Raw genomic sequence first — 26,727 nt, forward strand, 5'->3', positions numbered from 1 at the left:
TCGCGTCCGCAAAGGCCCTGGCGCTCTCCATGACGGCCGCCTCCCGTAGTGCGCACACTTACTCCGCTAGCCACTCGGCCCACCCGTCCTACCCCTCGTGGACCCCGCAAACGGCTCCCCAGGCCCATCCGTCCCACCCCTCGTGGACCCCGCAAACGGCCCCCCCAGCAGCCGCCCCCGCGCACTATGCCTGCGCTGCCCGCCGCACCGCACCCCCTGGGGGTCCCCACTGTTACTTCTGTGGCCAACAGAAGCACCCTCGCCAACGCTGCCCGGCCCGCACAGCGACCTGCAAAGCTTGTGGCAAGAAAGGCCACTTTGCAGCGGTGTGTCAGTCCCGGACGGTCGCCGCTATCGCGCCGCCGGTCCCCACGCCTCAGCCGCTCCCTCAATGGGCCCTGCCGTCCGCTTCCCCCGACCCCACGTGCAATCAGTGGGCGCCGCCATCTTTTGCCGCCCCCGCCACGTGCGCCCCATGGGCGCCGCCATCTTCATCCACCACAGCCATGTGCGTTCCATGGGCGCCGCCATTTTGTTCCGACCCCATAACGTGCGCTCCATGGATGCCGCCATTTTACCCACAGGTACTGCGGATGCCGCCATCTCGTCTCCAGGGGCCGCCATCATGGGACACGGGTCGCTACCGCTCCTCGTCGGACTCATCTGACTCAACCGCCGACCAACCACTGCTCGCCTCCGTTACGCTCGACCAGTCCCGTCCTCGCAACCTGGCACCCTCTTCCACATCGGTGCTGGTCAACGGCCATGTGACCTCCTGCCTCATCGAGTCCGGGAGCACCGAGAGCTTCGTCCACCCGGACACGGTAAGGCGCTATTCCCTTGCGATCCACCCCGCCGACCGGCAGATCTCCCTTGCCTCCGGTTCCCACTCTGTCCCGATCCGGGGTTTCTGCCTGGTTAAACTCACTGTACAGGGTGTGGAATTCGACCGTTTCCGTCTGTACATTCTCCCCGACCTCTGCACTTCACTCCTACTAGGCCTGGATTTCCAGTGCAATCTCCAGAGCCTCACCCTCAAATTCGGTGGACCCTACCTCCCCTCACCGTTTGCGGCCTCGCGACCCTCAAGGTCGAGCCCCCCTCCCTCTTTGCCAATCTGACTGTGGATTGCAAGCCCGTCGCCACCAGGAGCAGACGGTACAGCACCCAGGACAAGGCCTTCATCAGGTCCGAAGTCCAGCGGCTGCTTCGGGAGGGTATCATCGAGGCCAGCAACAGCCCTTGGAGAGCCCAGGTGGTAGTGGTTAAGACCGGGGAGAAGCACAGGATGGTCGTGGACTACAGCCAGACCATCAACCGGTACACGCAGCTCGACGCGTACCCCCTCCCCCGCATTTCTGATATGGTCAATCAGATTGCACAGTACCGGGTCTTCTCTACTATTGACCTGAAATCCGCCTACCACCAGCTCCCCATCCGTAAATCGGACCGTCCCTACACTGCCTTTGAGGCGGACGGTCGTCTGTACCAATTTCTGAGGGTTCCCTTCGGCGTCACGAATGGGGTCTCGGTCTTTCAGCGAGAAATGGACCGAATGGTTGACCGGTACGAATTGCAGGCCACCTTCCCGTACCTCGACAATGTCACCATCTGCGGCCATGACCAGCAGGACCATGATGCCAACCTTTATAAATTCCTCCACACCGCATCTCTCCTTAATCTCACGTACAACAAGGAGAAATGCGTGTTCCGCACAGACCGCTTAGCCATCCTTGGCTACGTAGTCCAAGACGGACTACTGGGGCCCGATCCCGACCGCATGCGCCCTCTCATGGAGCTCCCAATTCCCCACTGCCCCAAGGCCCTCAAACGCTGCCTTGGGTTTTTCTCTTATTACGCCCAGTGGGTCCCGCAATACGCAGACAAGGCCCGGCCACTTATCCAGTCCACACATTTTCCCCTCTCGGCCGAGGCACAACAGGCCTTCGCCTGCATTCGATCTGACATAGCCAGGGCGGGGATGCACGCCGTAGACGAGACTCTGCCTTTCCAAGTAGAGAGCGACGCTTCAGATGTCGCCCTTGCCGCCACGCTGAATAAGGCCGGCAGACCCGTGGCATTCTTTTCACGCACCCTCCACGCCTCCGAAATTCGGCATTCCTCTGTCGAAAAGGAAGCCCAGGCAATCGTTGAAGCGGTGCGGCACTGGAGGCATTACCTGGCCGGCAGGAGATTCACTCTCCTCACTGACCAACGGTCGGTAGCCTTCATGTTCAGCAACACGCAGCGGGGCAAGATCAAGAATGACAAAATCCTGCGGTGGAGAATCGAGCTCTCCACCTTCAACTGCGAGATCTTGTATCACCCCGGCAAGCTCAACGAGCCCCCAGACGCCCTCTCCCGAGGTACATGTGCCAGTGCACAAGTGAACCAGCACCGTGCCTTGCACGACAGCCTTTGCCATCCGGGGGTCACCCGCTTGTACCATCTGATCAAAGCCCGCAATCTGCCCTACTCCGTCGAGGAAGTACGGACAGTCACCAGAGACTGCCAGATCTGTGCGGAGTGCAAGCCGCACTTCTACCGGCCAGATCGCGCGCGCCTGGTGAAAGCATCCCGCCCCTTTGAACGCCTCAGCGTGGACTTCAAAGGGCCCCTTCCCTCTACCGACCGCAACACCTACATCCTTAGTGTGGTCGATGAATTTTCTAGGTTCCCCTTTGCCATCCCATGCCCAGATATGACGTCTGCCACCGTCATCAAGGCCCTGGATTCCATTTTCGCCCTGTTCGGTTTCCCCGACTATATCCACAGTGACAGGGGATCCTCATTCATGAGCGATGAGCTGCGTCAGTTCCTGCTCAGCAGGGGTATCGCCTCCAGCAGGACGACCAGCTACAACCCCCGGGGAAACGGGCAGGTAGAGAGGGAGAACGGGACGGTATGGAGGGCCGTCCAGCTGGCCCTACAGTCCAGGAACCTCCCAGCCGCTCGCTGGCAGCAGGTCCTCCTGACGCGCTCCATTCCATTCGGTCGCTACTGTGCACCGCAACCAACAGTACACCCCATGAACGCGTTTTTGCCTTCCCTAGGAAGTCCACATCCGGAGTGTCGCTCCCGACTTGGCTCACGACTCCGGGCCCAGTCCTTCTCCGTAGGCATGTACGGCACCACAAGGCGGAACCCCTGGTGGACAAAGTACGCCTTCTCCACGCCAACCCTCAGTATGCCTACGTGGAGTTCCCCGACGGCCGCCAGGACACAGTCTCGCTCCGGGACCTGGCTCCCTCAGGTGCCGATCCCATGCCCACACCCCTTCCTGCGCCAACCCCAGCGCCCCCCTATTCGTCCCCATCAGGTCCATCCCTCATCCCCCTGCCCACCCTGGAGGACATGGAAGATTTCGGCTTGCTCTCGGAGTCATCCCGCCAGCAGCCAGCACCAACACCGCCAGCACCTGCACCATCGGGGCCATCACCGCCTGTGCCGACGTCACCACCACAGCTACGCCGATCACAGCGGAACGTCCGACCACCGATTCGGCTCAACCTGTAACCTGCTAACCGGATGGACTCTTGATTTTCCTTGTTGGACCCTCTTGTAAATAGCATCCTTTGTATTACAGTTACATGTCACCCCCGCCGGACTCATTTTTTACAGGGGGTGAATGTGGTGAGATAACCACTGTAGTTATGTGTACTGCAGTAGGGGGATGTATGCCTGTACCTGTAATACAGGTTCCTCCGGTCAGCCCCTGCCGGCTAGCTCCGCCCACAGGGAGCTTGTGTATAAATATGTATGAGAGCTGCTCAGACCCTCAGTCTACAGTTGCGGATGGAGGGACAACATCGTACAGCAATAAAGCCTCTATTGTACTAGTCTCTCGGCTTTGAGTATAATTGTTAGCGCCAAACCCAGTACTGGGGATTCCCCCACACTCACTCTGTCCCCTCAGTTCTACATCCCCCTCTCTCTCCCCTCTCAGTGTCCTGTACTCCCAGTACTGGGGATTCCCCCACACTCACTCTGTCCCCTCAGTTCTACATTCCCCTCTCTCTACCCTCTCAGTGTCCTGTACTCCCAGTACTGGGGATTCCCCACACTCACTCTGTCCCCTCAGTTCTACATTCCCCCCTCTCTCTCTCTCTCAGTGTCCTGTACTCCCAGTACTGGGGTTCCCCCCCCCCCCCCCCCCCCCACACACTCACTCTGTCCCCTCAGTTCTACATTCCCCTCTCTCTCCCCTCTCAGTGTCCTGTACTCCCAGTACTGGGGATTCCCCCCACACTCACTCTATCCCCTCAGTTCTACATTCCCCTCTCTCTCCCCTCTCAGTGTCCTGTACTCCCAGTACTGGGGATTCCCCCCACACTCACTCTGTCCCCTCAGTTCTACATTCCCCTCTCTCTACCCTCTCAGTGTCCTGTACTCCCAGTACTGGGGATTCCCCACACTCACTCTGTCCCCTCAGTTCTACATTCCCCTCTCTCTCTCTCCCCTCTCAGTGTCCTGTACTCCCAGTACTGGGGATCCCCCCACACTCACTCTGTCCCCTCAGTTCTACATTCCCCCCCCTCTCTCTCTCCCCTCTCAGTGTCCTGTACTCCCAGTACTGGGGATCCCCCCACACTCACTCTGTCCCCTCAGTTCTACATTCCTCTCTCTCTCTCCCCTCTCAGTGTCCTGTACTCCCAGTACTGGGGATCCCCCCACACTCACTCTGTCCCCTCAGTTCTACATTCCCCCCCCTCTCTCTCTCCCCTCTCAGTGTCCTGTACTCCCAGTACTGGGGATCCCCCCACACTCACTCTGTCCCCGCAGTTCTACATTCCCCCCTCTCTCTCTCTCCCCTCTCAGTGTCCTGTATTCCCATTACTGGGAATCCCCCACACTCACTCTGTCCCCTCAGTTCTACATTCCGCTCTCTCTCCCCTCTCAGTGTCCTGTACTCCCAGTACTGGGGATCCCCCCACACTCACTCTGTCCCCGCAGTTCTACATTCCCCTCTCTCTCCCCTCTCAGTGTCCTGTACTCCCAGTACTGGGGATTCCCCCCACACTCACTCTGTCCCCTCAGTTCTACATTCCCCTCTCTCTCTCTCTCCCCTCTCAGTGTCCTGTACTCCCAGTACTGTGGATTCCCCACACTCACTCTATCCCCTCAGTTCTACATTCCCCTCTCTCTCCCCTCTCAGTGTCCTGTACTCCCAGTACTGGGGATCCCCCCACACTCACTCTGTCCCCTCAGTTCTACATTCCCCTCTCTCTCCCCTCTCAGTGTCCTGTACTCCCAGTACTGGGGATTCCCCCCACACTCACTCTGTCCCTCAGTTCTACATTCCCCTCTCTCTCTCTCTCCCCTCTCAGTGTCCTGTACTCCCAGTACTGGGGATTCCCCCACACTGTCCCCTCAGTTCTACGTTCACCTCTCTCTGATTCTTACCTTTGTTTTCTTTTCCAGATGATTATTCCGAATATAACATCCAATCATAATTCCCATATAGGAGTATCCCCCACTGTTTCCTGGGAATTCTGAAGCATGTGAATAATATGAGGATTGTCTCTCTGTTCCCGGATCCATTCCCAGGTCTGTGTTAATTGGGGACAATTTGAACTGAAGCCGCCCATTGGGAATTGATGGGATTGGTGGGAACGTTGGTTTTACACTCGCCCGATTTCACTCTCCAGTGAAGTCACTAAAGATTCCCATTGATGGGAGTGTCAAAGCCGTGTTTTCCCAATCCCGTGGGTTACCTTCCCGGCCAGTTCAGTTCTAATTCTCCCCAATGTCTCTGTGTCCTGTCCTTGCTCAATCTCCAGGGTTACATTGTACGGCCCAGGAGGCAGCATCACTGTTGGGTTTCACATCAAACTTCAAAGGGATGAGGAATAAACTGACCACAGGAAACTGGGCTGAGCTGATAATGAGGAAAACAACAGATAAACAGAACAAACGCTTCAAAAGAAGCACTTGGTACAATCCAACACAGAACCTCCTCCCCGTGTCTGCGTGAGTTTCCTCCGGGTACTCAGTTTCCTCCCACTGTCCAAACATGGTCAGGTTAGGTGGAGTTGCCCTGCTAAATTGCCCCTTTGTGCCCAAAGTTTGGGTGCAATCACAGGGATTGGGAATGGGTCTATGCAGGGTGCTCTTTCAGACGGTCTGTGTAGACTTGATGGGCTGAATGGCCTGTTGGGATTTTATGAACTCTCTGGGAAGGTGGGCTTGACGATTGGTTCCTGTTCTCATTCCTGATGCTCATGAATGGAATTGAGGTCAAAATAATCCATTATCTCATGAATCGTAAAACAGACTGAATAGACTGTACCTGTTCATATATTTCGTGTAGACGTACACACACACACACACACACACACAGATGCATGCACATACATAATCACACACGTACATACATCCAGTCCAGTTCCTTACCCCACTGATGGAGCTTGGGCTCTGCCAGGCTGCTGTGTTCAATTTGACAGGAGTATTGATCCTCATCCCCAGCATTTATTTCAATCTCTTTCTGGATCTGATGGCTCCCATCGTGGTTCGGTCGAAGCCCCGAGGATTGTGTCTCAGACATTACCTCTCCATTCCTTAGCCAGGTCACCTCGATGTCTACAGGATAAAACCCAGTAACCAGGCAGGAGAGAGTGAGCGGCTTGTACTGACTATTGGCCTCACTTCTGGAGATGAAGACTTCAGGCTGAACTGTAATGGGAAAGGGTGAAAACACAAACAATAGACAGACACTGAATGGAATGGGAGAACGGTTTGATAGATCAGTGAAGTTAGATCAGAACATGGATCAAAACTCAAATCAATATCTTTCTGTCCAAAATATTCCGTTCCAGCTTGTAAACATCTGTTTAAATGCTAACATTTATATCCATATTCCACTTCAAGCATTCATTAAAGGATTGATCTGAATTCCACTTCTCTTTAGTCTTCACTGCAAAGTGATTAATTGCGACCCATTTTATACTGTTTGGCTCGAAAGTAATATAGTTCTTTCCATCCAATCCAACTCGCATCAATCTTTTAATGGATCCGTCTTCAGTGATTTCAACAATCATGATCCATTGAAAAGTGTGAACTCCTGTCAGAGACCAAATATAGATCAATAATCAATAATTAATATGATCAGAGGGGAAGGGGCCTGTGCACCAGGGTGCTACCAGAGGACTGGAGCATTGAAAATGTTGCACCTTGGTCAATATGGAGAGAAAGTACAGAGTGATAGATCTGTCTCAACCTTAGATATATCGCTGCCCTTTCATTTAAGCTCTCAATAACTCTTTATAGCCTATTTGCGACCTCCTCACAGCTTTCATTCACACCTCGGATCCTGATGAATGGCTATTTTTCAGAATAGATGAAGATGGTGTTCCCCAGGAGGAGGGTCACGGCTGTTTTCGATACAATAATAACTTGGGCTTTGGGAACACATTTTCTGAACCCTCCAATCATCAGGCACCTCTCCTGTGGCTGTCCATGATTCAAATATCTCAGCTAGGGGGCCGGCAATTTCCTCCCTAGCCTCCCACAACGTCCTGGGATATATTTCATCAGGTCCCGGGGATTTATCTATCTTGATGCGCTTTAATACCTCCAGCTCCTCCTTCTCTGTTATATGTACACTCCTCAAGACAGCACTTTTTATTTTGCCAAATTCCCTAACATTCGTGCCTTTCTCACCGTAAATGCTGACGAGAAATATTCATTTAGGACCTCTCCCATCCCTTGTTGATCCTCAAGAGGCACTCCCTAGTCAGCCTTTTGCCCTTTATGAATCTGGAAAAGCTTTGGATTTTCCTTTGCCTTACAGCCAAGACAATCTCATGTCCCCTTTTTGCCCTCCTGATTTCTCTCTCAACTCTACTCCGACAAGTACTGTACTCTTCAAGGGATCGACATGATCCCAGCTGCCTATGTATATCATATGCCTCCTTCTTCCTTTTGACCATTGCCTCAATATCCCGAGTCGTCCAGGGTTCCCTACTTCTACCAGCCTTGCCCCTCACTCTAAGAGGAATGTGCTCACCCTGAACCCTAGTTGACACCCTTTTGAAAGACTCCCATTTACCAGCTGTCCTCTTGCCTGTAAACAGGTTCCCCAAATCATTTTTTGACAGTTCCCACCTAATACCATCAAAATTGGACTTGCCTCAATTTAGAATATTAACGTTTGGGCGAGAAATATCATTCCCCATAGCTATCATAAAACTAATGGAATTATGGTCACTGGTCCCAAAGTGATCCCTCACTAACATTCCTTATTCCCCAAGTGGAGGTAAAGTTTTGCCTCCTCTCTAGTCAGGTCATCCACATACTGAATGAGGAATTCTTCCTGAATACAGTTGACAAATGTCTCTCCATCCAAACCCTTAGTGCTCTGGCTGTCCCACTTAATGTTGGGAAAGGTAAAGTCCCTTACTATTACCACTCGATTTTTCTGGCAGCTGTCTGTAATCTCCTTATATATTTGCTTCTCGATTTCCTGCTGACTGTTTGGGGGCTGATAGTACAGTCCTATCAAAGTGATCTCACCCTTCTTATTTTTCAGTTCTACCCATATAGTCTCAGTGGGCGAACCCTTGGATATGTCCTCTCTCTGTACTGCCTTGATGTTGTCCCTAATCAAAAATGCAACTTCCCCTCCCCTCCTATCTCCTAATCTATATTTCCTATAGCATCTGTACCCAGGAACATTGAGCTTCCAGTCCTATGTTGCAGCCATAGCTATAGTATTCCAGTCCCACATACCGATCCATGTCCTGAGTTCATCTGATTAGCCTGTTCGGCCTCTTGCATTGAAATAAATGCAGTTCAATCTGTTTTTCTGCCTTCAACTTTTCTCTTTCCTGGCTTTTGTTTCTGTTCCATCTTTAATACCCTCTGACATCCTGCTTTGGTTTCCATCCCCCTGCCACATTAGTTTAAACCTTCCTCAACAGCACCAGCAAACAACCCCCTAGGACATTGGTTCCACCCAGGTGTAGACAGTCCAATTTGTAATAGTCCCACCTCCCCCAGAACTGCTTCTAATGTCCCCAAAAATTGAATCCCTCCCTCCTGCACCATCTCTTAAGTCACGCATTCACCCTGTCTATCCTGTCATTCCTGCTCTGACTAGCACATGGCACAGGTTGCAATCTCGATATCACTACCTTTGAGGTCTTACCTTTTAGTTTAGCTCCTAAGTCCCTAAATTCAGCATGTATGACCTCATCCCATGAATCCGATCCCGTAGTCGAGAGGGTCCAACTGCTACACACAAACCCTCAATACGCCTACGTTGAGCACACTGACGGCAGACAGGATACGTCTCTCTGCAAGACCTGGCACCCGCTGGCTCTCCCACCGACCCCACCGACTCTTCCACCAAACCCGACGTTTTCCCCACCGAACACCCCCCCCCCCGCCCGTCTACCGACGCTCCCCGCCCCACACCGACTGCCGACTCCGACAGCGCCCCCCCATAGCGCCCCCTGGCCCCCAGCCGGTGCCGGCACCGATCACCGTAATCACCCCTGATACCCCCCATCCAAGGCGGGCAAAGACTCAGCCAACCGCGCTCCCAGATACACCACCATCGGAACCGACCGCATCCACGGCGCCACCAACGGAGCAGCGAAAGTCAGCACGGACTATCAGACCACCACAAAGACTGAACTTATAACTCCACTTCACCCCCGAAGGACAATGTGTTTTTTTTAAACAGGGGGTGAATGTGATGAACGGTATTAATAACTGCTGTAAACGGTACCTGACCTTTAATACCTTGCCCCTTTAAGATGCTAGGAACCCTGGGGGACTCCGCCTCTGGCTATGCTCCCAGGAAATGGTATATAGGATAAGGCTCCATGTGGTGAGCACACTTCTCTCGGGTGCTGTTCAGTTCTCTGTAGATTAAAGCCTTTTCATTACCGACCTCACTCTCGCGTCGTAATTGAGGGTGCCTCACCATCCGAAGTTAATGATTTAAACCACTTTTGCCTGATTGTTCCCAGCCCAGTGCAATTGTCCAGAGGAAGTTAGCACCTCGAGGCAACTGTCAGCTAAACCCTCAGGTGGAAATGTCCAATGGGATTTCCCAACGCATCATTGGGATTCCCCCTAAATGTGACGTTGGAGACCGGAGTTCTAGTGAAATGATATTATTTGTAGTGATGATTTCACATTATAATTCACAGCATCAAGTAAATGAAATTGGTTTGCACAGGTTGTTATATTGTCACTGACGATTTGAGATCTTTCTCCTCTATTTAGCTTCATTTTTTAATTGTGTAAATGTTAATGTCAAACCTTGGAGCAGAGAGTTTGGGTCAATCATTAGTGTTGGGACGAGCACTCAGTCTAACTAATAGGATCCCTGCCTTTTTTTCAGGATTAAGGTAGAGGGAAATGTTAATTATGTTCTTCTAAACCCGGGCCAAACGCAAGGAATCATTTCCATCCCTAAAGATTTTGTGGATGACAGGATATTGTAGTCACTCCAGGATTGGGGTAAAATCTTCGAGCTAATGGGCTGGGAGTCCATATTTAGGATTGATGGATTCCCCACTCTTCCCAAACTGGCGTTGTCCTGGTTTCCGTCCTGCTGCATCCAACTGTACAGTCCCACTGAAAAGGGCCATTAACACCTCCCAGGCTCCCAGTTCAATATTATTGCTCACACACTGATGGAGTGAATTTAAAACTAGTCACATTGTCTTGTTCCTGATTTGTCCCCACATCTCCACCCATCCAATCAGCAAGAAACACAGGATCACAGCCATTTAAACCCCCTCACCCAACCCCACCCCACCCAACCCAACCCAACCCCGGATTAGAATAGCGGTTTTAATATACTCACAACAGAGCCAGCCGGTTAGCCATTGAACTTTCGGTGAATTGGCCGGCTGACCATGTGGCACTGATCTTTATACAGCAGCTCCAGGGGGAGGAGTCCTGGACTGAACCAAGGGAGAAACCCAGTACAATTCTCGAGCCTTCCCAGAGCTACACCCCTGGTGGTCAGGTAATGCAACTGCACTTACAATACAGGCACATGTATATACAGATTATAATCCAGTGTGAATCACATTCACCACATTCACCCCCTGTGAAAAAAATGGAGTCCAGCGGGGGGGGGGGGGGGGGTGGCTCACAGAGTTAGTCTGTCTGGTGGACGAATTGTTCATTTCGATCTGCGGAGCACCGGGGTTGCAGCCTCTTGCGGTGGCTGGGTGGGTGTTGAGAGCTGGGGTACAATGGCAGACTCCAGGGCGGGTCTCTCCCGAACTTTATACACTTCTGGCTCGACCGGAGACTGGGGTCCCTGGGGGTGGGCTGATTCTGGTACGTGGAACCGGTGGGGTGAGCTTGTGGAATCGGGGGCGTGAGGGGGCAGCAGCATAGGGAACTGGGTAAGGGGTTCCTCAGTGGGGGTGGGGGTGGGGGCAGGATCCAGCAGGTGCCAGGTCCCGAAGGGATACTGTGTCCTGGCGACCATCCGGGAACTCCACGAATGCGTACTGGGGGTTGGAATGGAGGAGGTGCACCTTTTCAACAAGGGGGTCAGTTTTGTGCCCCCTGACGTGCTTCCTCAGGAGAACCGGGCCTGGTGTCCTCAGCCACGCCGGAAGTGAGACTCCCGTGGTAGTGCCCCTAGTAAAATTGAAGAGTCGCTCGTGAGGGGTTTGATTTGTAGCTGTACAGAGGAGGGATCTGATTGCGTGGAGCGCGTCTGGGAGGACTTCTTGCCATTGGGAGACTTGGGGTTTCAGAGTTTGAAGGGGATGGATCCCAAGATGGCCTCCCCCATGAGTCGCACATGGCCGGCCGCATGGCGGAGGATTGCCAAGGTGGCTGCCCCCATGAGTCACACATGGCCGGCCGCATGGAAGAGGATTGCCAAGATGGCCGCCCCCATGAGTCGCACATGGCCGGCCGCATGGAGGAGGATTGCCAAGATGGCTGCCCCCATGAGTCGCACATGGCCGGCCGCATGGAAGAGGATTGCCAAGATGGCCGCCCCCATGAGTCGCACATGTCGGGTGGGGGCGGAGTCGGCATACAGGCTGCAGCATTTCGGGGCCTGCGGGCCTGTGAATTCAGGGAACGAGTGCTTTGAGCCGTGGGAGGGTTAGAGGCTGGGGCTTTCTTTGCCAGACACACTCTGGCATAGTGTCCTTTTCACCCGCAGCTGCTGCAGGTCGCGGATCGGGCTGGGCAGTGCTGCCGCGGGTGCTGGCTTTGGCCACAGAAATGACAGGCTGGGGCAGCTGAGTAGCTGGCTGGAGCAGCTGAGTAGCTGGCTGGGGCAGCAGAGTAACTGGCTTTGGCAGCGCGGTAGCTGGGGGGGGCCGTGCGGCACAGGCTTGGGGGGACTGTTGGTCGGGGGTCCACGATGAGGTCGCGGGGTCCGCGGGAAACGAGGTGAGGCTGCGGAAGGAAACTTCCATAGTGGTAGCAGCCTCCACAGTAGTGTCTAAGTCCTGGGCCCCCTTTTCTAGCAGTCTTTGGCGCACATAGTTAGATCTAAGGCCCGCTACGAAAACGTCCCGCACAGCAAGCTCCCTATGTTCAGCCGCGGTAACGGCTTGATAATTACAGTCATTAGAAAGATTGGTCAATTCCCGTACAAATTCGGCTAGCGTTTCTGTCGGCCGCTGACGGCGAGTCGTAAACACGTGGCATGCATAAACCTCGTTAATGGGCCTAACGTATATTTGTCCAATATTGCCAGCGCTGCGGTGTAAGAACCGGCCGGATTCAGCTGTGTGGAGATTCTGTGGCTTACCCTTGCGTACAGTAGGCTGAGTTTTTGTTCCTCCATTGTTCAGCTGTGCTGGCTTCTGCCTGGGAGGCTTTAAAACATCCCAGCCAGTGGGAAAAAATGTCCTTAGCCTCTGCATCCTCTGGGTCGAGTTCTAGGCGTCCGGGCTTGAGGGCTGCTTCCATGATTTCTTTGACTGTTTCCTGAGTATATTAAATTGTTGGAACCAACAATTCTACGGCCACGTGCTTGTAGGATTAGAATAGCTGTTTAATATACTCACAACAGAGCCAGCCGGTTAGCCAGTGAAATTTCGGTGAACTGGCCGGCTGACCATGTGGCACTGATCTTTATACAGCAGCTCCAGGGGGAGGAGTCCTGGGGGGAACCAAAGGAGAAGCCCAGTACAATTCTCGAGCATTTCCAGAGCTACTCCCTCTGGTGGTCAGGTAGTGCAACTGCACTTACAATATAGGCACATGTATATACAGATTATAATCCGGTGTGAATCACATTCACCACAATCAGCTCCCAGAGCAGACTATGAAATTAGTTTTTTATACTTTCTGAAAGACAACTAATTCAAATTTCAGAAATTAGTTTAAGGCAGTTCCCTAATTAACCTATTGTAGCTGATTTCAGAGAGGTTGGTTTATCCTGTAAAAGATATGTCTACTAACCTGAGGTAACTGCACTTAGAAACAAACCCTTAAAACTGCCACTCAGCAGTCCTGAGTGCTGAACGTTTGCCCTTTTAGTTCCTGTTTCACAGATTTAACACTGTTGCAGTTTAATCTTCCTGGTAATTGGTGACTGATTCCAATTATTTCTTCATTGGCTAATTTCAGATATGAACCAATCATTCACACTCTGTATCTGTGGTTTGAGATCAGGAAATGATCAAAGTTCAAGTCAAACTAAAATTGAAGCTCCAGAAATTTGTTGTTTATTTTGTTCTTTCCTTCCCCCAGTCTATTATCAGGATTAGTTTCTTCCTCAGAGAGTTTGATTCCCAGTCACTGATTGGAAGAGGGTGCAGTGAATTCCCAGAATGTTCCTGATCCTTTTCTCCATCTCCCTGTGTTTTTCCTGAGTCTCTCCTGGTAAGTACAGAATTCACTCTTCCATTCTCACTTTCAATCTCTCTGTCTCTCTCACACACACCTCTCCAGCTCAGGAACTTCCCAGTGATTTTACTGGGAGTTGGAGAGTTCGTGGGAAATGGGTGTCAGAATATTACATTGCCAGGGACATTGTCCCAGATCTTTGGGTCAGTGGGGATGTTGGACCTATCGCTGCTGACTGAAGATAAATCTCTGGGGTGGGATTCTGCGGTTTCCCAAGGTGAAATTGTATTCGCCGATCGGCCAGAGAATCCCAGTTTGTGCCGAAATGGCAATTTGCGAAGTTCTGCCCCCTTGCAGAGCATGCCGCACGCTGTTGGGACGGCTTCAGGGCATCACCTGAGGCCCTCCCCCAATGCTCCGCCCCGGTGGGCCGAGTTACAGACAGCCTGGAACATTTATCCAGGGCTGGATTCTCCAGTGGCTGACACCAAAATCACGTTCGGGCGACCGGCCGGAGAGTCAAAGTTTCCGACCAAATCGGAGGTGGTGCCGCTTTCGTGCTGCTGTGCCCCCTCTGCGCCATGTATCAACAGCCTCGGAACATTGCCTGAGGCCCGCCCCCGATACTCCCACCCCAACTAGCCGAGTTCCTGACGGCTTGGGTCTCTCATGGTCTCATCCGTCGGGAACTCGGCGTGGGCGGCTGCCGACTCAGTACGGGGGGGACATTATTCGGGGCTGGGGACACTGTGGGGCGGTGGTCTGGAGCATGTGGGCACTATTTTCTATTTTGTGGGTCATGTGGCACGGCAACGGCTGCTGCAGGCCCCGCCGTGCGCATGCAAAGCCCACGGACCCGGCAATTCTCTGTGGCGTATCGGCAGCTACAGCCGAGTGCTCTACGTTGCCGTCCTGTCAGCTCCCAACAAAACAGGGTAAAATGCTGCCGTTCCCACGCTGGTGTGGGGACATAGCCCCAGAATCGGAGAATCCAGACCCCTATTTTTTTTTCGGGAACCCGCGTGCTGGCTACGGACTGAGCCCAGCGTCACTACAGTTGGGCGGGAGCCATTCCGTGGCAGTGGGGGCTTTGGCGGGGGCTAGGGGCACTGGTGGGTGGGTGGTCCAGGGGTCAAAGGCAGTCAGTGTTTGGCAGGGCCGGGTCCGCACGCGGCGGGCGCCATGTTGTACAGCGCCGCCACTGCAGGCCGCTCCCTGCGCCTTAGCTCACAGGGCTAAATCGCTGGCTTTTAAAGCAGACCAAGCAGGCCAGCAGCACGGTTCGATTCCCGTACCAGCCTCCCCGGACAGGCGCTGGAATGTGGCGACTAGGGGCTTTCACAGTAACTTCATTGAAGCCTACTCGTGACAATAACCGATTTTCATTTCATTTCATGTGCGGCCACGGACCCAGCAATTCTCTGGCCGTATCCGCAGCTACAGCCGGGAGCTCTACACTGCGTGTCTGCTAGCCCCTACCAGGCGGAGGATCGGTGCAACATTTGCCCTGTTTTTCTGGGCGTAAATCGCCACTGTTCCCACACCGGCGTCAACACTTATCTTCAAATCGGACAATCCAGCCTCTGGCCTCTGGATCATCGGAGATGGGAGGCTGGATTCTCCGATTTTGAGACTAAATGCTGACACCGGCCGTGGAAACAGTGGTGTTTTACGACAGCAAAAATGGCGCAACAGCTACATCGATTCAGCAACTCTAAATGGCTAACACCATCGCCACGTGGAACAATCAATTCCATGTGAAACAGCACCAGATTCGCCGGGTCCGTGATTGGCGCTCATGGGGCTCACACGCCGTAGCCGCACTTAAATGGTCCCTTTCCCCCCCCACACACACACTGTTCCAGTGAACAAGATGGCTGGTGTTGCTCATTCTGGGTGTGTGCTTAACACTCGATTTGGCTCTGTTTCGTTACTTAGCTTTGGAGTCGCCAGGTATCGTTAAGATACCGCCACAAGTTTCAAGGTCAAGCTCAAAGCAATAAAACCATACACCAATTAGTAAGTTCAACAAGATACGTTTATTATATTACAATATTACTAATCATGCATATAAACTATAAGACTAGGCTAATCCTACCACTAATAGGCCAAATACTTATCTGGATAAGGGGACTGCCGGATCAGGGAACAACGGCCTCTAGCTTTGTCCTGGGTCCGCAGGCTTCCAGTGGTTATGGTCTAAAGGGGTCAGGGGTGTCTATTCCCGTAGCATCCATTGTGACCTACTTGCTGGCGGCTTCTGTCCAGACCTCTCCTGCACAAGGCTCTTCTGCTGCTTCGGTGTTCTGCTGGGAGGGCTAGCTGGTCAAGGAGAGGCTGACAGAGAGAGCTGGGGTCGGGGTCTCTGTTTTATACTCCTCTCAGGGTCTTGCGCCCATCTGGGCGGACTCTCTATACTCTTGTAATCAATTGGGTCTCTTCCCAATCGATTGATTTGAATTCCCCAATAGCGGGGCAGTTGCTCGATCACTGGGGCGGTTCTTGGGACTTATTGTTTTGGGCTTCTTTGGCACCGAAAAGTCTGGCCTTCCATCCAATGTATCGATTAGTGTTAACCTGTGTCTTTTGTGCCTGGGGATCGCCCGGTATCGCCTCATTAATATGCTAACTGTTTCTTTTCACAGTGCTGTCTGGTTTCTGCAACAGCCAAACTGGTTTCTGCAGCAGTCCAAATATACAAGCGCTCTGCAGGCTGCTTGCTTTTTACAACATGTCCATTTTCCCTGCATTCCTTGCAATCTTCCATTTTGTGTTGGGCAGTGTTCACCCCAGGTGGCTACACTAGAAGGAGAGCAGCACCACGGTTCAGGGAGGCTGAGATGGACACCCTCCTGGATGCTGTGGAGGAGAGGTGGTTGACCCTGTACCCTGGCTAGGTAGGAAGGCCGCCAGGCGCCGCTGTTTGCCATGCCTGGGCGCAGGTGGCAGAGGCGGTCAGCGCCACGGGCAACGTTGTCCGGACCAGCCAGCAGAACCTCCTCAGGGTGGCCAGGGTGAGTTGGCTGCTCTGTGCCCCTGGCACTAACCCTGCCCCTCCCCACCAAACACCAGTAACCCTACCTCCGACCCAGGAGAAGGCCGCGCACAACTGCCTGGCGCGGGAGATAATTGGAGGGAACCTCCAGACCTGCGGCCTCTCACCGTGCCCGAGCAGAGGGCACTGGACGTGGTCAGCGGCCCAGACGAAAGGGAGGTCTCTGACGTGGAGGTTGGCAGCGAGTGAGCAAGTGAGACCCTGCTTAATTGCGCATCCCCATGACACATGTGGACACCCCACCCACACTCCCCACCCCACACCCCCATACCAACCCCCCCCGACCCGTTGTACCTTCGAAACCACAGTGTGTGTCTGTCACCGTATACGGTGGGCAAATGACCACAAGTTGTTCAAAACGGTAATAGTTTATTAGACACACAGTCAACACACATATACAAGTTGAACTCTAAACTAACACACCAGACTGACCCTAACTTCACGTCTAGGTGACTGGCAAGTACAGAGCAGATCTGGCCTTATCTTTAATCTGTCATCTGGCAGTGCTGGATGTCTGTTGCTGGTCCACTGTGTCCCCGGCTCTGGTCCCTTTGTGGATGGTGTGGATGGTCCCCTCCTTGGCTGGTGGTCAGTGGTCAAGTGAGCGGGTGGTGGGCTGCGCAGCACCTTTTATCCCTTGCAGGTTTTGCACGCTTTAGGCGGTCCCAGGTAGATGTCCAATAGATCGATCAGGGCATCAATCACCCTGATCTATCTCAACCAATTGATGGTGGACACTTTGATGGCGGTGCGGGTCCCAGTTGGCCATGGCTGCTAGTGTCCGAGGCACATAGGCCTTCCCAAATAAGGAAACAGACGCCAACAAGTCTGCTACATATTGTTACTTTCTACCTGCAGCCCATGTATGTTTGCAAGCTGCAGCCTGTCTGTGTGCTGACCAATTTCCCATCGATCTGTGAGGGCACCCCACCCCCGTCACCCCCAGGCCTGTTATCCGCTGGTGCCCCTCGTCCTGGCGCCGAGCCCTGCTGCCAGGGACACTGTTGGCTGGCACTGCCCTCACTGGGGCCTGCCTTGGGTCAGGCCCTGGGTGCTTCCCCCACCACCCCCCCCCCCCCCCCCCCCCCCACCCCCCTCCTCCCCGGTGGGTGGCTGCCGGTTGGGAGGTGTGGTAAACCATGGTCATTACATTATATACATTATGGTACACTGTCATCCTATTACATGTACTATGGTAAACCTCTGCCTGCTGGCTCTGCCCCGCAGGCTTGGTCTAAAAGTGTCTGACCACCTGCACTGCCCCAGTTTTGGGATCAGTCCAGGAGGCTTCGTGTCTAGTGTATTAAAGCCTCAGTTTTGTTCACCACTCATCGTGTGTTAATTGATAATCCACAAGCAGCCGACGCCACTGCGACATTCGAGCACTGGCTAGCCTGTTTCAAAGCGTACCTCGGATCCTCCACCGACGTCGTCACGGATATCCAGAAGCTTCAACTACTTAATGCACGGGTGAGCTCGCAGGTTTACCTCCTCATCAGAGACGCTCCCTCGTACACGGAGGTAATAAGTCTGCTGAAGGGGCAGTACATAAAGACAGTAAACCAGGTGCACGCCAGACATCTCCTGGCCACATGGTGACAATGCCCCGGAGAATCTCAAGACGATTTCCTGCGTGCCTTGCGGGTACTCGGCCAGAAATGTAGTTGCCAGGCGGCATCGGCTGTCCAACACACAGAGCTGCTGATCAGGGATGCCTATGTCGCAGGCATTAAATCACACCAGCGCTTGCTAGAAGTGGGTACACTCGGCCTGACAGAGACAGTGTAGCTCGCAAACACTTTGAAAATGGCTTCCCGTAACATGGAGGCCTACATCCCCGACCACGCGGCACCCTCGGGGATGTCGTGCGCTCCGCAATCACTCGACCCGAGCGTGTCGCAAGCCTGCGCTGCCCGGCAGACCGCTAGCTCCGGAGGCCCGATGTGCTACTTTTGCAGCCAGGGTAAGCACCCCAGACAACGCTGCCCCGCATGGAACACGACTTGCTCCGGGTGTGGGAAGAAGGGCCACTTCGCCAAAGTCTGCCAGGCCCGAACTGTCTCTGCCGTCTCCAGGCCCAGCAGCGCTGCCGCGAACTCCGCCATGTGCGACCCATGGGCGCGCAATCTTGATTCAACCTGCCACGTGTGACCTGTGGGGGCCGCCATTTTGCCGCCACCTTCACTCCCACCTGCGACCCATGAGCGCCGCCATCTTCGCTGCCATCTGCAACTCCACTCGCGACCCATGGGGGCAGCCATCTTGGAACCACCCCGTCACCATCCGGGACCCTGCTCGCCTGGCCGTACGCTGCTTCCGCTACCTCCACTGCCGCTGACTGGCCCATCCACCACTTTCCGAAGCTCGCATCCATCACCCTTGACCAGTCTCGACCTCGCAACCTCGCAAAATCCACGATGGCCGTCCGGATCAACGGGCACGAGGCGACCTGCCTCTTCGACTCCGGGAGCACGGACAGCTTCATGCACCCAGACATGGTGAGGCGCTACTTCCCTCCCAATTTTAACCCGTGACCCAGAAAATCTCTCTGGCCTCCGGATCCCACTGTGGAAATCCGGGATACTGTGTCGCGGCCCTTTCAGTACAGGGCGTAGAGTACACTAATTTCAAACTCTACGTCCTCCCCCATCTCTGCGCTGCACTGTTACTGGTCTCGATTTTCAGTGCCATCTCCAAAGCCTTGCCCTGACGTTTGGTGGACCCCTGCCGCCACCCCGCCGCCCCCCCCCCCCCCCCCCCCCCCGCCCCCTCTCACCGACTGTAGCCTCGCGACCCTTAAGTTTCCTCCACCATTGCTCTTCGCTAATCTCATCCCGGACTTTAAACCCGTCGCCACAAGGAGCAGACGGTACAGTGCCCAGGACAGGACCTTTATCAGGTTGGAGGTCCAGCGACTCTTGCGAGAGGGGATCACAGAGGCCAGTAACAGCGCTTGGAGAGCCTAAGTGGTGGACATCAAGACTGGGGAGAAGAGGGACAGCACGGTGTACAGTGGGTTAGCATTACTGCCTACAGCGCTGAGGACCGGGGTTCGAATCCCGGCCCCGGGTCCTGTCCGGTGGAGTTTGCACATTCTCCCCGTGCCAGCATGGGTTTCACCCGCAAAACCCAAAGATGTGCAGGGTAGGTGGATTGGCCACGCTAAATTGCCCCTTAATTAGAAAAAATAATTGGGAACTCTAAATTTAAAAAAAAGACTGGGAGAAGCACTGGATGGTCATCGACTACAGTCAGATGATAAACCGGTGCACGCAGCTTGATGCGTACCCCCTCCCCGCATATCTGACATGGTCAACCAGATTGCGCAGTATCGAGTCTTCTCCACCGTTGACTTGAAAATCCGCATACCACCAGCTCACTATCTGCCTGGAGGACCTCCAATACACTGCCTTTGAGGCAGATGGCCACCTCTACCATTTCCTTAGGGTTCCCTTCGGCATCACCAATGGGGTCTCGGTCTGCCAGCGTGAGATGGACCGAAGGCCAACTGGAAGGCCGTCCTTCTTGCCCTACGGTCTAGACATCTCCCAGTCTCCGGCTGGCAGGAAGTCCTTCCCAATGCGCTCCACTCCATCCGGTCGCTCCTGTGTATGCCACCAATAAGACCTCTCGTGAACATATGTTTGCCTTCCCCAGGAAGTCCACCTCAGGGGTCTCGCTCCTGTCCTGGCTGACAGTCTCAGGGCCCGTCCTCCTTCTGAAGCATGCAAGGAGCCACAAATCGGACCCCCTTGTCGACAAGGTCCTGCTCCTCCATGCCAACCCATAGTATGCCTACGTGGCACACCATGACGGGTGGCAGGACACAGTCTCCCTCTGGGATCTGGCACCCGCTGGTTCCCCAGCGACCATCACCGGCACCCCCGCCCCTGCACCGTTCACCCCTCCACCGGCTCAACTACTGGGTGAAGAAGAGGACAGCACGCTCCCGGAGTCGCAGGTCTCAACACCAGTGTGCACACCACAGCCGGGGCTGAGGCAATCACGACGGACGGTCAAAGCCCCTGACAGACTCAATCTTTAAGTTCACTTCTCCTCTGCTGGACTCTTTTTAACAGGGGGTGAATGTGGTAAATCACAGTCATTACATTATATACATTATGGTACACTGTCATCCTATGTACTATGGTAAACCTCTGCCTGCTGGCTCCGCCCTCAGGCTTGGTATAAAAGTGTCTGACCACCTGCACTGCCCAGTTTTGGGATCAGTCCAGGAGGATTCGTATCTAGTGTATTAAAGCCTCAGTTTCGTTCAACACTCGTCGTGTGTAAATTGATGGTACATTAGGTGGGGTGTTCGGTGCCAAAGAGTGGGGGCACTTTGGCAGGGTGGGGGGGTGCAGGGGTGGGCGCACCCATACGGCTGGTGCCACTGTGTTGAACCAGGGACCGGGGTGGGTTGGTCGGTCAATGGGTGTTCAGCAGGATGGCAGTCGGTGCCTGAGCACCGCAGTCCCCCGAGGGGGGGGGGGGGCTGCTTGGCCTGTTCCTCCCTTCCCCCGGCCCTGGCAGGGAGCCCCCCCTCCCCCCTTCCCCCGCCACAGCCAGCCAGCCGGTGGGTCCGCGCCGGCAGCCCGCAGTCACTCCACGCCATTTGCTTCCGCCGCTCTCTCGCTCAGCAGCCAGTACACGATTTGTGAGAGTACAAGTGAACCACGCCTTCGGGAACTCGGCCCATCGGAGGCGGTGAATCTCGGAGGCCCCAGAGCATCAGGTGTCAGGCCCGCTAATTATATGCCGACTGAACTTTCAGGCCATGCAGCGAGTACCGCATTTACGCCAATTTTGGGGCACAGGGGTATCCCGATTTGGCGTCAAAACCGGCATCTACCGCGATTTTGACATCGGAAACTATTCTCCGCCCAATCGCGTTTCACGATTTTGGTGTCGGCAAACGGAGAATCCAGCCTGGGATATGTGGCAACTAGGGACTTGTCCCAGTAACTTCATTGAAGCCGACTTGTGACAATAAGTGATTATTATTATTACTGGGAAATGTGCACAGGATCCTGCAGAGATTCAGAAAAACAGACATACAAGGAATTTCCCAGGAAGTTTATATGTCCTATGGACTGATTGCCTGCCATATGGGACCTTCCCTAATTGAATGCCTCGGGCCCTGACTCCAGCTGCCTCTCTGTCCCATGGAGTCACCCAGGATCCGACAGGCACCCTCAGGGAGGAGGAAGCACTGGACCCCAACCCAGGGCCTGCCACTAAGGAGACTAAGGTGGTCTGCAGTTTTCCTGAATACCCCCCTCCTGACACCAGTGCACCTTAAGTCAGCGGGCAGAACAGGGAGGGACAATGAGCCTGCGACACGGGTAAGTTGGCTGGGGCTGTTAATTCCTGGTTAATTTGCTGTCAGTCTACATTCAATAAAATCTGAGATGGATTTGCAGGTATCATATCATTTAATAATAACCAACTTGCAAGGCTGGCTTACCGGGAGAACTCCAGCTTACAGCTGCCTCCTGTAAGTTCCACAGCAAGAGAGACAGAAGACAAAAAGGGTTTTCTGCTGATGTATTCAAAATCACAGTAAGAGTCACATATAAGCTTCCCATTGGTCATTCTATACACCTCCTGACCTAGCCATATATCCTGATTGGTCACTTTGCATTGTAACCCCAGCATCCTTTTCACCATGCTCACCATGCGGCCACCCTCCCCCGATGGTTTCAACAAGCTTTTGCTAAATCTCTTTGTCCTTTGTCTGTGAGCCCCCTACCATCGGACCGGCTCTATTTATCTATACTATTTTAACTAATAATCCTATTTTTATCATATTCATTTATTCATTTCCTCATTCCCTCCTTTATCATTTCATGATAACCTATCGGTCCAAGCCGCAGTCACGGCCCCTCATCTAGGAACATTCGTCGCTGTATTTCTAATTCCTGTTGCAGCACCCCATCATCCTCTGCACCCTCGTGCATCCGAACAGCCAAGACTCTAGGGGCGGCTATCTGTTCCACCGCATTCTGCATTTTACCTATCTGCATTTAAGGATGGCCAGGCCCACAAAGATGCAGCCGAGTGCCACCGCTAGATACATGGCCATATTTATTAACCAATCCTTCCAACCTCCAAATCCCCAGCTACCCCAAGAGCCAGGGTCCCGCATACCGTCCAGGTGTCCTTATGCGATCCATAAATGTAGTGGATGTTAGCGGTTAAATCTTAACTCCCATGATACACTTACCCTGCACTATGGCGCATACCCCACCTTCACGGGCCAGAAGATAGTCAAGAGCATACCGGTTCTGCATGGCAAACACCGCAGTTGAGATAGTTCCTTTGTTATTGCCCCGAGGGCCCCTAAGGTCTCGTTTCCCAGGATGGTAAGGCCACAAATAAAATAATTCCTATCGTTGACCGCCAAGGAACCCCCCACACCTCCCAGTGTCAAGGCGCTCAGAATTCCCCATCCGGCTGAGTGGCCCAGGTTGGGTGTTAGGACCTGAGGTTTTTTCCAGTTCTCGCAGAATTCGGCTGAGACTGCCCGGCATGCCAACTGATTGTGCAGTATCCACTGAGTGGGGCAGGGGACTGTGGTGGGGACTAGAGTCCCGATAGCAATTTGGCGGGGAAATGGGGTGACAAAACATTGGTCGCTGTACCATTAAAGAAAAAGTAGTATCCTTGCTCCGTGTACAGGCTAGCATCACAATCAGTATATTGATTGGCAGGGAACCCCCAGTAGCCCATTTCATCCAGCTTTGGAATGCCCATTGGGCCTCATAGCAATGCGGAATGCCCTAGGCCCAACAGTGATATGAGAGACATTCGCCCAGCTACAAAGGAGCTGGATGCCCAGCGTCAATGGGACACAAGTGGCATTGTAACAGGCACATTGACCTGATGTCAGGGTTATGCAACACTTTGGATCAGTACAAGTGGAGGACAGACATGTTATATTCATTTTCATCTCTACCAGCAAACAGCCGTACCTCTTACTGCTGAAACAATTCTCGTACGACCGGGAGTCTCTATTGGGAGTGAAGTGGCTAGGTACATACGCCCTCCACCATCGAAGCTTATCCTGCTGTGAGTGGGAAGTATCCCGAGGAGGGGAAGGTGAATAGCCGGTGGGGCCGAACCCGGATCGTAAGGAAGAGTAACTTGCTCGGGCGGTGGCTCGGAACTCTGACAATGAACTACAGTTTGGGGAGTGCCCCAAAGTGGTGAAACAGAAAATAACCTAGACACCGATGTGGGGTTTGGGTAGCAGACAACCCTCCCCTGGCCATACAAGCGGTGGTAGATCTAGAAGAGATTTATACCGTCCAGGTTTCCCTCATTCCGGGTCCTAAATAAATTAAGTACATCTCCTGATAACCTACGTCTAGTTGTACCTCCCCCCTTACACAGCCCTTCCTCTGTCTAGTCCCTCTCTCTCTCTCTCACAACCTCTTCCTACCCCCTCCTCACAGTCTGATTTTACCTGTAAGGCACCAAGGTTAACACAGCCACAAGTAAAATTTACATATGCACCAAAAACAAGGCAATGTCCATGCAGTCTTCCCTTCCCATCGTTGGGACCGGTGCAATTGCGTCATAAGTCCTGCATGGTCCGTTAACCGGATGACCTTCCATGAGTCGATACCACGTCCTCGTATATGGGGGCAGCGAAGAACGTCTCTTTGCAGAGGTGAAATGTCCGGGTACATCGGTTGGGGTTACAGATTGTAGATTATATTCCCCTGTTCCATTTCCACCGCCGATGTCACTCTAAGCGAGGCGATGCCGAAGATCACACAGGCGGCGTGTAGACCACCCCATCATGCTTCACACCTGTAAATAGCGCTGGGAAGGGAGGCAGGTTAGTGACCGACCTTTTACCGTGGCGGAGGTCGACCCAAACACTCCACCCTCCACTTTAACTGCAGTGGGGGTTGGTAAGGAGAACTTGGAAAGGCCCCTCCCATCGTGGCTCTGACCCTTTCCGAGTCCAATTTTTGACCATGACATAACGACAGGCTGCACTGAGAGCGAGCTATGGATCGGGACGTGACGAGTGAGCTGCGCAGACCTGGCCATGAGCTCCTTGAGGGCGTTAGTGAGGGCTAGAACATAGTTAGTCCTTTCTTTAGTCAGATGGTGAAACTGGACCAATCTGGGAACAGGCAGGTTCCAGGGTGTTCTAATGGGCTTGCTGAAAGACTCGGCAGGAGAGAGCCAGGCCGATCCTGCAGGCGTGACCTACAGCTGAATGAGGCAACGGAGAGCACTTAGAGGCCAGTGTCGGCCCCGTGTCCGTTCTTAATTTAGCCAATTTAGTTTTGAGGGTCTGATTGTGTCTCTCACCACCCGGCTGCCCTGCGGTCTGTACGCACAGTCTAGCTGCTGGCGTATGCCCACTGGGAGCAGAACTCCTGTGTTAATCTGTCCAATAAAATGAGCCCATTATCAGAACTTACCTGAGCCGTTATTCCGTACATAAACGCCTCATCACATTTTACAGCCTTTGGCTCCTCCGTCTCTTCCTGCTGGTTGTGATGGTCACCAGTACGAGATGTCATCTTTGGTGATAATGATGGGCCAGCCTATCGGCAGCATCCGAGCCCTAGCCAGCGTACAACACATTTAAAGCATCCATGATTGTGCAGTTATACATTATAATAACAAGTATTATCAATCCATGCATCAGGTAAACCCCATGACCAAGCTATGAGAGATAACCCCGAACTGAATCTGACTAGATAGATAGCCATCCTCAATACTACCGTGTTGCCCTTAGGATTTATATCCTTCTTAGTTATACTGACTAGCAACTATCCCTCAGCCTTGTCATTCGTGTTTACATGTCATGATTTGTAAACTGTGCAGGAAAATCAATGGTAAATGCATCCATCTCGCAGACCAGTGTCAATAGACCCTTTGTGAGGTGCTTTCCTCAAGTCCAATCACCGTGAACCATAGCTGGCGCCGCTCAGGAAGGTAACACAATAGCTATTCGGTCCTGTTCCAGCTACCCTCCAAGGCATCTGACTACCTCAGGGCAGTAGCACCATAAAAGCATCCTCATGTCCCTTAGAAGCAGCCCACAACTCAGTCCACCAGCGACCAAACGGTCCTTATCCCTCACTGGGGGGTTTTTTTTTTTTTTAGGAAGTGCTTTCCGTTTCCTAGGAATGGTAACCGATGATATTTGTATCATGACACTGATTATCTTGCTTTATTAATTGCAGAAGCTTCAACCAATACTGTTTCTATTCCTGACTTCCTGACTCTGATGTCGAACATTGTACTGAATCATGTAGCCTGCCCGCCCTGGCTTACTTGAGCAATAGCTCCGTTTTCTTCAACCCCCTGTTGTCTGTTTATCATTTTCCCTTTACCGCATGGAGTGTATACTTGCCATTATTGTTTGTTTTTTTTAAACCCCGCAACACCTTAGTACAGTTAACTTCTTGTGGTTACAACCCAATTGAATTTATACATACAGTCCCAAACAACTTACAGGACATTTAGTCTGTAATAACTGTTATACTCTCCAATGCTATATTGGTTACAAATTTCCCCTCAGCGGCAGCAAGCTGCTAATATTCTAGACCAGTGCCTCTCAAAGTGTGGTATGCGTACCGGTGCCGGTACTTGGAGTGTTTTCCAGAAAAGAAAGAGACAGTAATCCTGGATTGCTTGTTTCGCTCACCGGTCCCCTGGCACATTGGAAAACCTGCCGGTACGCCACATCAGGTAGTTTGGATGCACTGTTCCAGACTACTGTCATTTAAAATACGGGGGTTCCTCTTCAGTCGCTGCTGTCTTCCGAGACCCTTAATAACTCCTCCGAGTAATACGTCCCTGCTGGAGACCACAGATCACCCATCAGCTAACATCCCGTTAGAGATGTC

The 26,727-nt window shown here is 53.1% G+C and overlaps 2 protein-coding genes across 2 annotated transcripts in view; both read right to left on the reverse strand.

Moving 5' to 3' along the window:
* LOC119976111 (stonustoxin subunit alpha-like) overlaps positions 1 to 26,727 on the reverse strand; it is a 784,268-nt gene that overhangs the window by 529,601 nt on the left and 227,940 nt on the right. The gene's annotated exons all lie outside the window — the stretch shown is intronic.
* LOC119975570 (class I histocompatibility antigen, F10 alpha chain-like) lies at positions 5,383 to 25,392 on the reverse strand. The gene is made up of 6 exons (XM_038815359.1): positions 25,291 to 25,392; positions 23,073 to 23,133; positions 6,882 to 7,060; positions 6,789 to 6,837; positions 6,394 to 6,672; positions 5,383 to 5,492 (listed from the first exon to the last, which is right to left on the reverse strand). The coding sequence occupies exons 1-6, from the start codon at positions 25,390 to 25,392 to the stop codon at positions 5,383 to 5,385; spliced, it is 780 nt and encodes a 259-aa protein (XP_038671287.1).

This window comes from Scyliorhinus canicula, chromosome 13, assembly GCF_902713615.1.
Source record: "Scyliorhinus canicula chromosome 13, sScyCan1.1, whole genome shotgun sequence".
Classification (NCBI taxonomy): domain Eukaryota; kingdom Metazoa; phylum Chordata; class Chondrichthyes; order Carcharhiniformes; family Scyliorhinidae; genus Scyliorhinus; species Scyliorhinus canicula.

Bases quoted from the DNA above. Each gene is read 5' to 3' on its own strand.
- LOC119975570 (XM_038815359.1), bottom strand. From the start codon at position 25,392: ATGACATCTCGTACTGGTGACCATCACAACCAGCAGGAAGAGACGGAG. The intron at 6,673-6,788 runs ATATTGATTTGA...TTCCCATTACAG, and splicing joins GGAATATTTTGGACAGAAAG to TTCAGCCTGAAGTCTTCATC. The intron at 5,493-6,393 runs GTAAGGAACTGG...CACATGCTTCAG, and splicing joins GCCCAAGCTCCATCAGTGGG to AATTCCCAGGAAACAGTGGG.